The sequence below is a fragment of the Anabrus simplex genome, chromosome 1, assembly GCF_040414725.1.
Source record: "Anabrus simplex isolate iqAnaSimp1 chromosome 1, ASM4041472v1, whole genome shotgun sequence".
Lineage (NCBI taxonomy): Eukaryota > Metazoa > Arthropoda > Insecta > Orthoptera > Tettigoniidae > Anabrus > Anabrus simplex.
In genome coordinates this window covers 1080638862-1080655460 of record NC_090265.1, presented here as the reverse complement: position 1 = coordinate 1080655460, position 16599 = coordinate 1080638862, and the positions used below count along the sequence as shown (strand labels likewise).

General features: G+C 37.6%; 1 protein-coding gene across 1 annotated transcript in view; it reads right to left on the bottom strand.

Annotated features, from left to right (window-relative positions):
* Cubn (Cubilin) overlaps positions 1-16599 on the bottom strand; it is an 882604-nt gene that overhangs the window by 116929 nt on the left and 749076 nt on the right. The window contains exons 60-61 of the mRNA XM_068225286.1: positions 6264-6426; positions 2094-2314 (exon numbers count right to left, since the gene is read on the bottom strand). Coding sequence (XP_068081387.1) covers positions 2094-2314; positions 6264-6426 — 384 coding nt within the window. The remainder of the gene's footprint in view (positions 1-2093; positions 2315-6263; positions 6427-16599) is intronic.

Here is a 16599-nt window from a genome sequence, read left to right as displayed (position 1 = left end):
CTCGGATGCAAGCTACAGTCGCACGCTTCTAACCGCATGGCCAACTCACCCGGTTTTACCAATAATAGAAAAAGTGTTGCAATCATTGTTTTAAGAAAGTAAGGTAGATGTTTTAAAAAGTAAGTCAGATTTTCAAAAGATAAAGAAAGATAATTGTGTAGAAGACCACCAGTGTAATGAAGAAATGTAATATATCTTAGTCTGAGAGAAGATATAATGACAAGTGGATGAATCCTTGATAAACATAATAGAAAAAGAGAATCGTGAGGAAGGATACTTACGCACAGTACAATAATTTAATAAGTATCAGCAACGGGCAGGATAGCATTACAAGTTTGTAAGTTGTTCATCTAGGTATTTTAAAATATAAAATTTTATACAAAGCTTATTAGCGTGAATGTGGATGGTTCATCTGAATTGATTTTTGGGAGACTAATGGGATAAACTGTTAATTCGTTGAAGGAACTGTGCAAGTGGTGCAACAAGGAGGAGTTTAACTATGCAAATGAGAAAAGTTCAGTACATACAGTGTTTTAATATTTAATACTGAAAAGAAATTTTGAAAGGTGAAGATATTGAAATCAAAGTATGTTTCATTATTAAGTGAGATTGTCAACTGAAACTTTTATAAAAAGATTGCACTTATTAAACCAAGATTTAATTTTTTTAAATATAACGTTGGACAGCTAAGGAATGGTAATTTGTCTGGATTTGTGGTAATTGTATAAGCAGAAAACTTAAATCATTGAATATCCAATGGGAGTCAATATTATATATATATATACACATATATCGTCACTGGGCAAAGGAAACGTCGTAACTCCTTCGGAGTAAAGTTTACAGAAGAAACCCAAAACTTAGCAGTCAGCAATTTAGGCATTTTATTTATATTTTAATTAAAAGTAATTTTTATTCACGAGACATATGGAGAAATGTGGTTTTCTCGTGAGTGAACTTACGAGGTTATCATTGCATAGCAATAATATATGTGTGTATGTATAAAGGTTCTTGATGGCATAAGTAAGTTTCTTGGTGATTATATTGAAAACATTTCAAAATTATTATTATTTCAGACAGTGTATCTTTGTATAAAAATGATTCTGGAGCAAGAAAAGGTATGTTTATAATATAATAATTGTATTTTAATAAATATGTACAGTATCTATATTTTTAAAACAGTCTTATTACTGAAATTTGAATCATATACTTATTAAGTTATTTCAATATTGCTATACATTTTTTTACTTTTATATTTAAATTAGAATGAAGGTAAGATTAAATGAATAATCTAGATTTTATCGGATGATGACCCACCCTGTTGATGATTCTTCATGTTCTTTTAATTTGGTAATTGTATTGCCGTGGCACTTAAGCATTTTATTTATATTTTAATTCTTTTTTTTTTTTTTTGCATAGTGAATGAAATATACGTTTATGATTTATTTAACTAAAGATAGGCATTTTTGGAATTATTATCTCTATTTATCAAGCACACATTATAGTATAACAAAAAAAGTTTAACACTCTAAATAATATATGATATCCAAAAATATAGTAGATATTCCTCTAAGATGTATGTACACAGTGTAACTTTCTCTAAGAATAATTTTCATGACTAATTTCTTCCATGGTCACTTTCTGGATCAAAATTAAGTTCTATATCTGAAGAAGGAACATGGTTACAGACATGCCTTCTGTTATGTGATATAAAGAACAAAAACATGGATTACTTCTCCTCTGCAATATAAAATTAATTCTCTGATGTAAAAGCTGAAATTGCAAAAACTTTTTAGGATGGCTACTTAAATCTTCCACTCTCTAGATGAGATATCCAGAGTGCTCTCTGTTGGATAAGGCCAGAAACAGACTCAATTTTTGAATTAATTTGTTAATGGTTAACAATGCTAAAGTAATAAAACTTTTCAACTCCACTCTACCATTTAACTTTCCCTCCCTTGAGATGTCAGTGCTTCTCAGTCACTGTAATGGTAACATGAATGAACATTTGCTGACTTACAGTAAACCTGTTTGTTTGACAGGACATGACAAAATCATATAACTATAATAACAATAAATAAAAATGTTATGCTTACGCCAGCATCTGCTAACTCAAGCTTAGCATTTGTGCATTCAAGTCCTCCTCCCTGGATATCTACATCCTCCACGTGAACCACAATTCGGTCCAAGTACCAATTATTACTGTCTTCAAGTAACCAGCGACAGCGTAGGTTGACAGGAGCATTAGCAGGGTAATTTGGTGAAGTAAGCTCCTTCAGTGCGGTAGTAACGTTCAGATATGCAGGTCCACATATAGCTGTGAAAAAAAAAAAGAAGAAAAAAAGGTGGTGAGTAGCTGGCAGGCAGAACTGTCCATACTTCTCCAGTCAATTCTGGCGGTTATACCCATTTAATATCCACCTTTATAGTGTAGCAGTTACCATTATTAGCTGCCATCCTCTGAGGACTGGGTTAGATTCCTAGTACTACCAGAGATTTAAGATTGGCAGGAGGGTTGGTATGTAGTTGAAAATGTACATGCAGATCACTTCCATTGGGAGCTGCACCACCTCAAAGGATTACATGGACACGAGTTTACTTTTCCATTTAATACAGTCGCATATTATGATACCGATATTCATACTTTATTTGATTAAATTCTATGATTGAAAAAGTTTCTCACCCTGTATTAACTAATTACAGTACCAAAAAATTGTCTAAAACAAAGGAAGCTCGTACCCCACAAGGTTGTATTTATTGCTAGCTGGTCTATATATTGTACTACTATTATGTTCTTTGCCCAGATTGGACTGTGTCATTCTTCTATGCAGTGACATAGGCAGAGAGGGGATCACCCAGCTGAAGCCCACCCAGTAGAAACATTTTCAAATTCTATTTAAATTGTGACGAAACAATCCATCTCCAGTGTTATGAGTGTTACACTGAATAGACAAAAAATTCCTGTGTTTCTACCAACGACCTGATGGGGTGTCTATTTACAATTCCTGTGGCTGTATTAGGCCTAATTCAATATCTTCTTAACATTATAGTACAAAATAAAGACAAGGAAGAAGAAGAAGAAGAAGAAGAAGAACAAAAATTAAAAAAATACAGACATACAGAGAAAATAATGATCTAAAGTACATCAAAGATTTTCCATGCTATGAAAATACAGGAATTAAAACAAAGATATACTAACTAAAGTAATAAGTGATTAAGAGACATAACATAGCATGACAATGATCACAAATTATGAAATAAGAATATAACATCTGTATTTATAAATTAGAAACACACATACAAAAAAAAGATCTGAATTTATCAATTAGAAAAACTGGCCTTTAAATGTTTATTAATGACAGTGCGTGATTCTGAAACTCAATCTATTCCTGCAGCAAATGTGTTGTAAAACATAGCATTTTGATAAATAGTGAATTCAAGTGATGAGATGTTCTGGAATGAATGCAAATAGCTGTGTTCTTGTGAACTCTAACTTAAACATGAAAGGAGATAAAGTTCATCAGATCTATGCAATCAAATTAATTGTTCATAATCTTATTTCACATTTTTAATGAAACAATAATTCTTCTATTACACCGCAATGTGAGGTTAAAATGACTTCTTAAATACCATACTGTGTTGATGTATCTTCTGTTCTTCTAGTCACTGTGCTCCGTGAAAAGCTGACCGAATTTATCAGTCGTTTCTTTTTAGGACATATTTCTTCTATTACAGAAAGTATACAGTTCTTCACAAACTCCCCATCAGAAAATGGTTTCCCTTTCGCAGCTAATATACGTGCACCTTTATACCTAGCACAGACTGCAGCTATATTTTCCTCAATCTGTTTCGTGAACACCGTTTTTGAGCAGTGAGACCTTTCATTAAATTTGAAATCCTTTCCTTCCGTAATACCCTATCATACTTATTTTATACAGATTAGTGCTTCGAATCATAATGCCACCTGATGTTGTACTCTTTAAAAACTGTGGTATTTTCCTTGCATATCAGACACATTACTTTCCCACCATTCTCAATACAAAAATAGTCATCAGTCGATTTTTCTTTAAAAACACGGCACTCACTACCCACTTTTCTACGTTAGGAAAGGGACATTTTTGTTCACAAATAAATTATTAAAACTACTTTGAATAACAGCAGTTCATAAGAACGCTAGTTCACAGTAAAGTAGTAAACCACAATGAACCTCTCAAAGCACTTTCCCGGTATAAACTGGCCGTTTCCTGTGGATGTCACAAGATAACTGTACCTATTTAATCCCCCGTGGAATGCAGGAGGCCTTTCAATCTCCAGGCAAGTCTGAAGCTGTAATTCCAAGAAATGAACAGACGAAGTTTAATCCTTACCTGTGTTTAAGGTGCAAATAATTATGCATCTTAGAACTTTTCTACAACACAGTAAAAGAAACATCATGTTAAGGAAAAACCACAAATAATTGAGATTTTTCTTCTGGTTTTATCCCCTTTCACCGTAAATTACAATAAAGTTTTTATTATATAGTTTTTCCGGTATCTACAAAAACATAAATGATAAAAACTCAGCCAGGGCCACATAAAATGCCTCTGCTGGCTGGCCCGGCCCGCGGGCTGTATGTTGAGCACGTCTGCTCTAGAGCAATCCTTTAGTATGAGTGTTGGGTTGTTGGCTTATCCTTTTCCTTTATACAATGTCTTTATTCTGGATTTCCTCCAGTCCTAGGGGATTGTTCCACTTTACTAGACATTTGTTGAACATTAAGGTCCATATATTTGCAAGGTGTTGTGCCGATTCTTTCAGTACTTCGTTACTTATTTTTGTTTTGTTTTAGAGTAAAACTAGCTACAAGTGAAATTTTGTGTCATGGTTAGAGATGGGAATGACATGCATGAATAGGTTAGAATGCAAACAAGGCGCAAGTGTCATCTAGCCGCTCTACAGTTATGCCGGTGGGTTACAGAAATGTTAGGAGTTCTGATTGTTCAGATCGCTAATAGTTATGCAAATCTCAATGCAGAAGCATCGTGCAGGTATATGACACTTCCGCCTTGTTTGCATTCTAACTTATTCGTGCCTATAATTCCCATCTCTAGTCAAGGTTCTTGTCGGGTGCCCCCTGAGTGGTCTTTAATAATCTAGCAATACTGACATCGAGTACTAAGACTTTTTCTTGTCCTGCAGGAAACAACTACCCCAGCTGAGATCAAACCTTTGATCTTGAGATCATGAGGGGAAACTTTACCACTAATTCACTTAGGCAGCTTATGCATAACTAGGCAACCATAACAGCATACACTTAAAACCATATGGAAGCCAACCACTGGTATGAGCAAATTATAAAAAGTAACTGACTCAATATAATTTTCATTATAGACAAACAACCAATGAGAGACAGCAGATGCCACAAGGAATAGAACCAAATCCAAGAATTACATGACAATGGACAATGTATGAGGTCAAGCCAATAAATTCCTGGACTAATCACTTAAATAGTTTGCTGAGACATTATTGGCCCCATCACCTTCAAAGAGGTCTCTTTTTTGAGGCGAGGCATCAATTCCAGCAACGCTGTCAAGATCAGAAGCATTCCAGGAAGTTATTTCCACATAGTGCATTCAAAAGTCATTGAGTCAGGAGAGCAGATGGGCAGTTTGTATTGTCATGGTGCATGACTGTTTCATCACTGATCAAGTCCCTTCCTCCTCACACCCTTTCAAATATGTTTCACAACTTTGCTGTAGAAAGCAGTAATAAAAGTTTGACTGCTTTAATGGATAGTTAGACATACTTTTACAATTATTTCTGGCATTGAAGAGGACACATCACCATCAATCAAATTTGTGCCCCCTGCCTCTTTAAAGCACAAGAACCACTCAGATGTCTGGAAACATCCAATAGCTTGCTCCCCAAAAGCCATCTTCAGCATTTCAAAACATTCTGAAGCATTCTGAAGCTTGAAGTAGAATTTGCTACAAAATAATCTGTTCATGTAAATCCTCCATTCCACTATTTGAAGAGAAAATGTAGCACATAGTTACCATCATAAGCGTAGTTTTACTCCTGGTGCATAGGGCAAGCTAGTTTTAAGCAGACTGACTTGTCATAGCACAGCGATACAGCTCTCGGCAGGTAGCAATGCTTCATACAAGCCTAAGAAGTACAGTCCAGGAATTAAATGACAAGACCTTGTTAACAGTCTGAAGGTAAAAGCTTTGCTTATGATACAGGTATCATTAACTTAAAGTCATGAGATGATGGCAGCAACTCACAGTTCACACTGGTAACTTCAGCAACAAATCCACGACCATTGCGTTCCCCATCTGACACAAAACGAAGCCAAAGGTGGTTGGTTGAAGAAATAATGGTGCTTGGTATTTCTGAACCACAATATCTGTCAATTAGAGCAGAGTATTGACTAGGACCATCATAAACCTGTGAAAAAAAAACATAACTTTACACACATTGCACACTGAAAAAAAAAAAAAAAAAAAAAAACGTCACCACCAGAATCATTTCATAAATATTACAATATCAAGATGGAGCCACACTAAGTGTCTGAGTTTCACAGGACATGTTCACAGGTTTACAATGCAGCACTGATAAATTTATTACCATTATATTCTCAATGGTCTGGTGTTTAGGTCTATCATGACGTAAAGAGACTTGAATATAAAACGTTGCTGTTTTGAATCAAATTGTCAGCACTTGTTCACCAGAGGCCTGTTGCAGCCATTAAAGATTTCACACGAGTATACAAGACAACTGTTACAGTCAATTTAGTGAGTCTGTAAAAGTCACACTGTTAGCCTGGGAGAGTAGAAACTGCATACTTAATGGAGTGCACTGTTTATGCAAGCAGGAGTGGTCTGAAGAAAGATGTATTAAACACAAATTATGTCCCAGAACAGTGATTTGCAACCTTTTATTGTTCTCAGTACATTATAATTTGTAGTGTGTTCCTGTAACACTCTTTTTATTTACTTTTTTGCTAGTGTCTTTACGTCGCACTGACACAGATAGGTCTTATGACGACGATGGGATAGGAAAGGCCTAGGAGTTGGAAGGAAGCGGCCATGGCCTTAATTAAGGTACAACCCCAGCATTTGCCTGGTGTGAAAATGGGAAACCATGGAAAACCATCTACAGGGCTGCCGACAGTGGGATTCGAACCCACTATCTCCCGGATGCAAGCTCACAGCCGTGCGCCCCTAACTCCTTGGCCAACTCTCCTGGTGTGTAGCACTCTTAACATATGAGTTGGCACTGACAGCAGTCGGTTGTTTGTAGTCTCTCTGTGATAACATTTTTTTCATATTTTGGGAAGGTTTGAGGTTGTTAATATGATATACATTTGAGAGTGTAGACAAGTGTGTTCTAATACCCAGGCACTTGGATGCCATCCATTGGCCATGATGATGGGCAGATTGCAATCTTCATTTATTTGTGGACTTCTCTTTGTTCATGGAGTTGCCTACTCCTTGCCTCAGAGGCGAAGATCATTTTGGATGTGTTCTGTATCAAGTGCGATGACTGAACGTCGAGTGTTCTGTAGTGTCTGATGATGATGATGGTGATGATGATGATGATGATGTAGGGAAAGATATAGAGGCACATGGCTTACTCCCATTGAATACCCTATAGAGATGTGCTCAAGGCTTAACATCCCCATCCAATGGATGAATCATCATCAACAGAGTCATATGCCCTCACTCCACATGGGCACTGTGGAGAGATTTAGAATTTAACCCAGGCTTTTGGTACGCAGTCTGGTGATTAAGAGTTATACACCACCACTTCTCTTGCCCTGCTGGCCAACATTCAGATAGTGAAAATTTTCTTCACCGCACCACATCAACAGGACTCAACAGGCTAACCTCGGTGTCAGATGGTAAAGAATTGACACCTTAGTAATCATAGCCAAAAGGCAGGTCAATTTGACATACGTTTTGTGCATTACTATGTCAATTTTTCTGGTTTTAAAATCAGAATGTTCAGAATGAATAAGTTTCTGATTAAAAGGAGAAAAGTTAATTGTGACACAGTGACAATAAAAAAATAATAGAATTAACCAATTGCAAGAGTAAGTGTAGAGAAAGCAGTATAGATTGACAAAAATTGACTTTTGTCAGTTGAGCAGGAAATGTGTGTCTGTCTTCAGTTCCACCACAAATTGAGCTTTTGTGTAGGAAATGACAAACTCACTCTGATCTTTTATTGTTAGGCATAAGGTAGTAAATTTCTTGTAAATAAATATGTTTAAGCTCTTGAATATTTTTTCTTGTTCCTTTCTTCAAAATAATATTGTAATTACATAACCTACTTTTACCAGCAATATCACAAAGGCTCACACAGTAAATCCAATCAAAAGGAGAAGAGTTGAATATAAGCCAGTGACTGTTTTATAATTTTTTTATTCATTCCAACACTAACATATGTCTGCCAAAGGATGCAGAATAACTCACAAGTTGTTTTAAAATAATTGAATTGTAATAAAAAAACCCATGGCACTACAGCCCTTGAAGGGCCTTGACCTACCAAGTGACCGCTGCTCAGTCCGAAGGCCTGCAGATTACGAGGTGTCGTGTGGTCAGCACGACGAATCCTCTCGGCCGTTATTCTTGGCTTTCTAGATCGGGGCCGGTACCTCACCATCAGATCCTCAATTCTAATCACGTAGGTTGAGTGGACCTCGAACCAGCCCTCAGGTCCAGGTAAAAATCCCTGACCTGGCCGGAAATCAATCCCGGGGCCTCCGGGTAAGAGGCAGGCATGCTACCCCTACACCATGGAGCCGGCAATTGAATTGTAAGTTTCATTTTAAAAAATCAATGAACTTAAGGATATGAACATCGTTAATGACTTTTTTAAATGGTGCCTGAAGGAAATTAAGTACTATGCTTCCCATACAAATGGTTCTACTTTATTGCCACTGAGAATGTTATAATTATAAGTAACAATTATTTTATCTAGCATATTTCAGTCCAGTCTGTACATCTGCTGCCAATCGACAAAATTTCTGGTGATAGTGCCTCTAGCGCCCAGAAGCTGTCCTCTAACTCGTATGCTGCTGACATTGTAGGCTCTCTGGAAGTAGGGTCTTGCATGGTCATGGTAAATGTGACGTTTTATTTGAACTAAATGAGGTTCAAAGAGCATGCAAAAAACTGATGGGCAAGAGCTTTGTGAAAACAGAAGACAAGTCACTTTGAATAGATACACATTCATCTTGATTGTCAAATCAAACTCAGTATTTTATCAGCTCTGGGGTTCTACTGGAAGAGTAATTCCTCTAGTGTACCACTTTAATTTACTTGCGTTTAAAAATGCCAGATTCAAGACAACAGTCTCATGACATTTTCACTGAATTCGTCAATATATATTACAGATTCTCTTACCTGTGGCAAGTAAAACTGCAAGATTATGATGATAAGGAGAAATAAATCAGAGATACGACTTGCTAGTTAACACATTAAACATGGTGCCCAAGCAATGCTCAGGCTTACTTATTTACTACCATATACAGTGCCTGAGCAGTGCTCGACTTTGTTTTCTTAACTAATAAATCAACACATGATGGAAATAAATATCACTCTCTTCTTGTAAACAACATTACAGTTCTTTATACTGCTGCTAGATCAAACTGCTATTCTTGTCGGATAGAATATGAATGCTTGTGTTGAGTATTCTTTGAGTGATAACATGATAGAAACTGTGATAAACTGGGATTCTGGATCTGAACTGGATGACAGAGATGATGTGAATGATCTCTTCTTTCTGTCAGTAATTCCGATAAAGATACATACCCAATTATAATGATAAAATCAATACATTTCTCTGTCTACTCAAATGTATCAGAGTCAAAATTTTCTTAATTGTACTGCAGAAAAGAGATTACTTTTACCAATCACCTATCACAATATTAGATGTGAATATGAAAAATATTAATTACATGCATGATTTGTAACTAATGGTACAAAAATAAAAAATCTTTAAAATGTAATAAACATATCAGCCCCCTTTGATATTACAGTGTCATAAATAAAAGAACTAAGTGGGTTCAGTGCAGAGGTAGATAATTATAGTTTAGGATTAAAAAAAAATCATTTAGCTTAAAAAGTGTCAAAGACACCTACTCTCAAAATATGACTAAAATGCTCAGTATACAGCAGTTAATACACTAGAAATATACCAGTGTTCAGTGTGTTAACATACCCCATGGTATAGGGGTAGCATGTCTGCCTTTTTCCCAGAGGCCCCGGGTTCGATTCCCAGCCAGGTTAGGAATTTCTACCTGACCGAGCGAGTGGCTGTGTGGTTTAGGTCGTGTAGCTGTCAGCTTGCATTCGGGAGATAGTTGGTTCGAACCCCACTGTCAGCAGCCCTGTAGATGGTTTCCGATGGTTTCCCATTTTCACACTAGGTAACCGCTGGCGCTGAACCTTCATTAAGACCATGGTTGTTTCCTTTCTGCTCCTACCCCTATCCTATCCCATTGGTGCGAAGTAAAGCAAATTTTAAAAAGAAAAATTTTCTACCTGGATCAGAGGGCTGGTTTGAGGTCCACTCAGCCTAAAAGATAACAATTGAGGAGCTATATGATGGTGAGATAGTGGCCCCGGTCCAGAAATCGAAAAATAATCGCCAAAAGGATTTGTAGTGGTGACCACATGATACCTCATAATCTGCAGGCCTTTGGGCTGAGCAGCAGTTACGTGGTAGGCTAGGGCACTTCAGGACTGCTACACCATGGGGTTTTGTTTGGTTTGGATTTTAGGTTAACAAGTGTAAACAAGTAGACCGTGCAGCAGCCATACATACTGTTGCAAAACAAAACAATTCTTTTAGCACCATTTATCATAAAGAGCTGTCAAAAGTAAAGAAAAGGGCCCTCTGTCGAAGATGTTTACGAATCTCATTAACTGCCTAGAGAATCAATAAACAACATCCACGGTAGTCCTCGTAGAGCATGTGCAGTGTCGATGTGCGTTTTGCATCAGTCTTAGTCTTACTTGATCATGAAACATTAACAATAAAACATTATATGCAGATAGGCCTTCAATCAACCATCATTGATCTGTATTTAGGACAGTTATCCAGGTGGCAAATTCCCTATCAGTCATTTACAGTACTTGGAAATTAATCAACATCTCCCTTGATAACTCTACTCCAATAAATACACATATGATATTTAAAATCAGCATTGATGATACTTATAGTTATTTAATTAATAATTATTTGTTATCACCTAATACACCATACAGGTTTTGAGAACCTTATTGTCCTCTTTCTCAGCAGTTTTTTTCACAATACCAAATATCTCTTGGACCTCTGGACTTATTATTAAATACCAAACACCAAAGTTCTACACATCTCTTAATTGATATCTAATATGTGTCATAAATAAAATATATCATAAATGTCATAAAAGAACACTAAACTACACTATTCTATTTACAATCTTCTTAAAATGTCATCATTGTCTATTACCTAAAAATAGAATCAAGTTATTAAAACTAGCATCTCTTAAAATTTTTCTAAAATCTTCCAATTCAGAGATTATGTTGGTTAAATGTTGTTGGTATTTCCATCTGTCCTTGAACTCCCCCTAAAGTGGTAGCACCGGGCGAGTTGGCCGTGCGCGTAGAGGCGCGCGGCTGTGAGCTTGCATCCGGGAGATAGTAGGTTCGAATCCCACTATCGGCAGCCCTGAAGATGGTTTTCCGTGGTTTCCCATTTTCACACCAGGCAAATGCTGGGGCTGTACCTTAATTAAGGCCACGGTCGCTTCCTTCCAACTCCTAGGCCTTTCCCATCCCATCGTCGCCATAAGACCTATCTGTGTCGGTGCGACGTAAAGCCCCTAGCAAAATAAAGTGGTAGCACTTCACTCCAACCTAAATGAAATGCTGTTGTCCATACATAAACATAACTGGCCTGGACCTTAGCATTGGGCAACATGCCTGTCAGTAGAACATCGATATCAGGATTAATGTCTTTCTCCTCTATTAGCAAATTGGACAAAGATTACTTTTTTGACATGACTAAAAGGCAACACCTGAACATCCAGAATGTTAAAATAAACATACTGGTTAATGTTCATGGCCACCCCAGTGAGCAAGCCCAATCAATGATATGAAAAACACCCCCAAAACATCACAGACCCACTTCCGGCTTAAACCTGACCTTGCAATCATCCAGGATGAAATGCTTCATTTGGCCTTCGGTGCTCTCGACTATGTGAATCATTGGAATACAGGCAAAAACATGATTCGTCAGACCACATTACATTCCGACAGTCAGCTGCTGTCCACGTTCAATGATTTCCAGCCCATTGAAGAAGCACAGCTTTATGTGCCTGTGTGAGCAGTGGCCTCTTACAAGGTGACAGACTCCAAATGTTCACTGCATGCAGTTTCTGTCACAATGTTCTCTTGTTAACATGTTGAGGTTGACCTTCATTCACTTACTGCAGCAATTCCTGTTGGGTATGGAAGTGATTTTGATTCATAAGCCATGAAACGCATCTCCAGTCCCTCTCAGAGAGGATCATTTTCTGACCACAATTCTGACGTTATGTTTCATGGCCATGTGTAATACACCACTGCTACTAGACACGTTGAACAGTCCGCTGTGAAACACCAACACAGCCAAACACGATTGCCCCTTTTTGCCACTCTATCACATCTTTACATCTAGCGTGCTGGCCTTTGGTCACAGGGGTCCCGGGTTTGATTCCCGGCAGGGTCGGGAATTTTAACCTTAATTGGTTAATTTCGCTGGCACGAGACCTGGGTGTACGTGTCGTCTTCATCATCATTTCATACTCATCACGACGCGCAGGTCGCCTACGGGTGTCAAATCAAAAGACCTGCATCTGGCGAGCCGAACTTGTCCTCGGACACTCCCGGCACTAAAAGCCATATGCCATTTCATTTCATTTCATCTACCCATGTTGACGTACACTGTCCGCTTGAAACATCAATGCCTCACTGATCACCTTATGCTCACGTAAAGGCAGTGCGCATGCGGTTGAGCATGGGACTCGTTTGCTGTGCCATCTGTACAGGCGTAATGATCGATCTGCGTGGGTACATTAGAGTGACTAATATTTTGTCTGGTGAGCTCATGACCCTAAGTGAAGGTCTACTGAAATCACTGCTCATGTTATCTAAGTTTTCATGTAATGCTTAATTTGATGGTCGATGTACTAGTCTCAGTCCCTGTTTTAATGTTGTACTGGTAACAGCGGAGCATCTCTTTGTTGTTATATAAATACCTCTCTAATAACAGTTTAAATGGCTACAATATGTCCCCATGTCATTAAAAATAAATTTCTGAAAATTTTTCACATGGTAAACGCACCTCCTATTTTGAGGCCATAAAATTGGCATAAAATTTGCAGCTGATGTGCAAGTATATATGGTACATTAATACCTATTCCTACTTTCCTTATGTTGTTGGTACCATTGTGGAAAATTCCCACCTTCTTCTTATCCTCAACTTCCCTTCTACTTTCCTCAACATGCCATAAACTAATTCCTTTATAATACTCTAACCTGGTTCCCTTTCCTTCACACATTTTTCACAGACATCTAACAATAGTGCCACCAGAGCATCAACTCCACTCACATTAAATTCCCTCCTCTCCTGGTCTCCCTCAACTTACCTGAAAGTTGCAGAACCTACTTCCTCCTCCCTCTCACAACCCTGTTCCTCTTCCTTCTTCCTATTGTCTACTGCATGTTTCCCTTTCCTACCATTACTTATCCACTTACCTCACCCCTCCTCTGTAGAACTTCCTTGTTTCCCATCTTCCCTCTGCTGTTTTACCTGCAGTGACTCATATCGATTCTTCACCGACAGCTCTCCTGAACTCGTTCCCTGATGAGAACCCCCTAGCCACCATTTACCTTCCCCTTAAAGCACTAGCTTCACCTGTTTTCTCGAACTTCTCCCCTTCTATCCCTTCCCTCTTGCCTGCCTACCATGCCTTGTAGGTTAATCCTTTCATGGCCAAATTATTTAAGAAATGAATTTTTGGGAAGTAAACATGTTTTTGCAGTGATGGAATGTCAAGGGATGAGAGGCTACTCTTTTATGCTGATGCTTATTGTTTTAAGGGGCCTAACATCGAAGGTCATCGGCCCGGCTATTCTTTAAAAAAAAATTCATTCCCTAGAACTGTGGGGGAAAAAAATGTGGGAGCTACACTTCCCAATAACCAAATGCTAGCACACACAAATCAGGACATAGAATGTGAATATGTGCATTCATCTTATACCGCAAAGAAGTATAACTAATTTACACTGAATACAGCTGTAACCATCATTTCAGGTAGAATAAGGAGTGTACAAAGTGAAAGCCAAATGAATAATATATCCACAATTATGTGTTTGGAAGGTAATCTGAACACATTTATTTGTCATGAAACAAGCAACTAATACATTACATTTTACTATTCATGGAATTTCTGGAACTCAGTAACATAATAAAGTGAAATCAAATAAAATAACAAATGAATTCTGGAGATGAATGATCATGGCAAGATGAAGAACGTATGTTCCTGTGTTTCATCTTTGCATAAATCCTATTTATTTACCCATACTGGGACAAAAAAATATGCTCAATCTATGTCTCAAGCACCATAGAATATTTTATGATAATGTAACTAGCTTTCTGGTGCAGAAAATCACTTCACTTCCCAAAAATGCACGCTCCAGGCAGCCATTACACTACACACATGTAAACAAACACGTTCACCAACCTAGAAACTGCAAATATACCAGAGCAGAATTTTTTTCTAGATTTTCTGATGTCCACACCAGGTAGAAGCACAAATCAAATGTGGGAATTATTATCTGCGCACTTTTTAGTGATAGATTTGTATACAGGTTTGAGGAGTAAGGAGGGAGCTCTCCTGGTTCCGTTAGTACTGCCAACTGAATGGAAATGAAATCTGAATTGAATTGATAATATGATCGATCGATATGAATTTTCTAAACATTCGTTATCTTGAGCCAACAACTGTGTCACACACACACATTATATAATATTATATAACATTTCTCGATGCAAATCTTATTCCTAGAGTGAATTCTATAGTTTGGCTTTGCTGTGTAAATAATAACAGTACTAGTACGTAAAGTGTATGTCAGATCTCGCACAGCGATGCATATATTAATAGACTAGCAAGATACCCGTGCTTCGCTACGGCATTATACTGAAATTTATAATTGAATGCTTATTGTTTGATGTATAATCTGCCGAAATTCGCGATCTGACTCATTTTCTGAGAGAATCCGCCAAAATTCGTGATCTGACTCGTTTTCTAATAGATTACGGCAAGTTTCCTCCCATTTTTCAATCTTTCTTTCCAGCAATCGATTTCGTACATCCCGGGCTAGGTCCAGGTATTCCACCCAGTCAGTTGGGTCCCTAAATCTTGGCCTTCCTATAAGCATTTTTAATATGGATCAAATCCTTCAGGAGATCCGGCGTGGTGTCGTCTTGGGTGCCTTGGCGGGACTGAACACGCGGCCGGACAGGATTCTTAGTAATTACCCATCCAGGACCCATTTCCAGCGCGGTCCGCACATTTGACGATGGTCCATAACATTATTATTATTCATTCATATCATTTTTGTCCTTATGGACAGTGTTTGAACTCGAATATCTCATGATGACACAATTTTCACTTCTTTCTCTTCTTCCTCTTCTCTTCCCAAAATCTCTTCATTCTTTGGCTGTGCTCCTGTTTCCTTTGATCTGTCCACAATGTTCCTGTCTTCTTCTTCTTCTTCTTCTTCTTCTTCTCATTTACTATAAATTTTGTATTCCTAATTTTGTTTCTGAATTCTTTTCTGTCTCCTATCATTTGCCTGTTGATCCCCACCTGCCTTAAGTCTTCCTCTATTTCATGATACCAATTTGTTTTCTTGCTTGAACTGTTTACTACATCAAAGATTTTCTTTGTAAGTCTGTTGCTGTCCATTCTCTGTATGTGCCCATAAAAAGTTAGTCTGCATTTCCTGATCTTGTCTGTGAGTCTGTCAGTGTGCTGGTACAGCTCTTCAGTAGGTCCTTTCATCCATATGCCATCTCTGTGTATTGGTCCAAATATTTTTCTGAGAATTTTACGTTCTATTTTTTCTGTCTCTATGACTCCTGATGCTCCAATTGTGGTCATTTCTGATGCATACAATGCTTCTGGTAATATGACTGTTTTGTAGTGTCTAAGTTTGGCCTGTCTTGATATGCTTTTCTTATTATAATGTGACCATGTGAATGTGTATGCTTTCTGGAGTTTTTCCGTTCGTTCTATGTTAGACGCCTTGTTTGATCCTCCTATTTGTATGTATTCCCCTAAATAATTAAATTTTTCTACTCTTTTTACGGATCCATATACAGTATGCATGGTGTGCACATTGTTGTTCTGTCGTTCCATGTATTGGGTCTTCTCGTAAGATATCTGTAGACCTGTTTTGGCAGCTATTTCATGCAAGCGTTCCAGTGCTTCCTTTGCCTCCTGTGTATTATTGCTAAATATGGCTATGCCATCTGCAAATCCCAGACATTTTATGATTGTTTTTGTTTCACGTGTTCTTC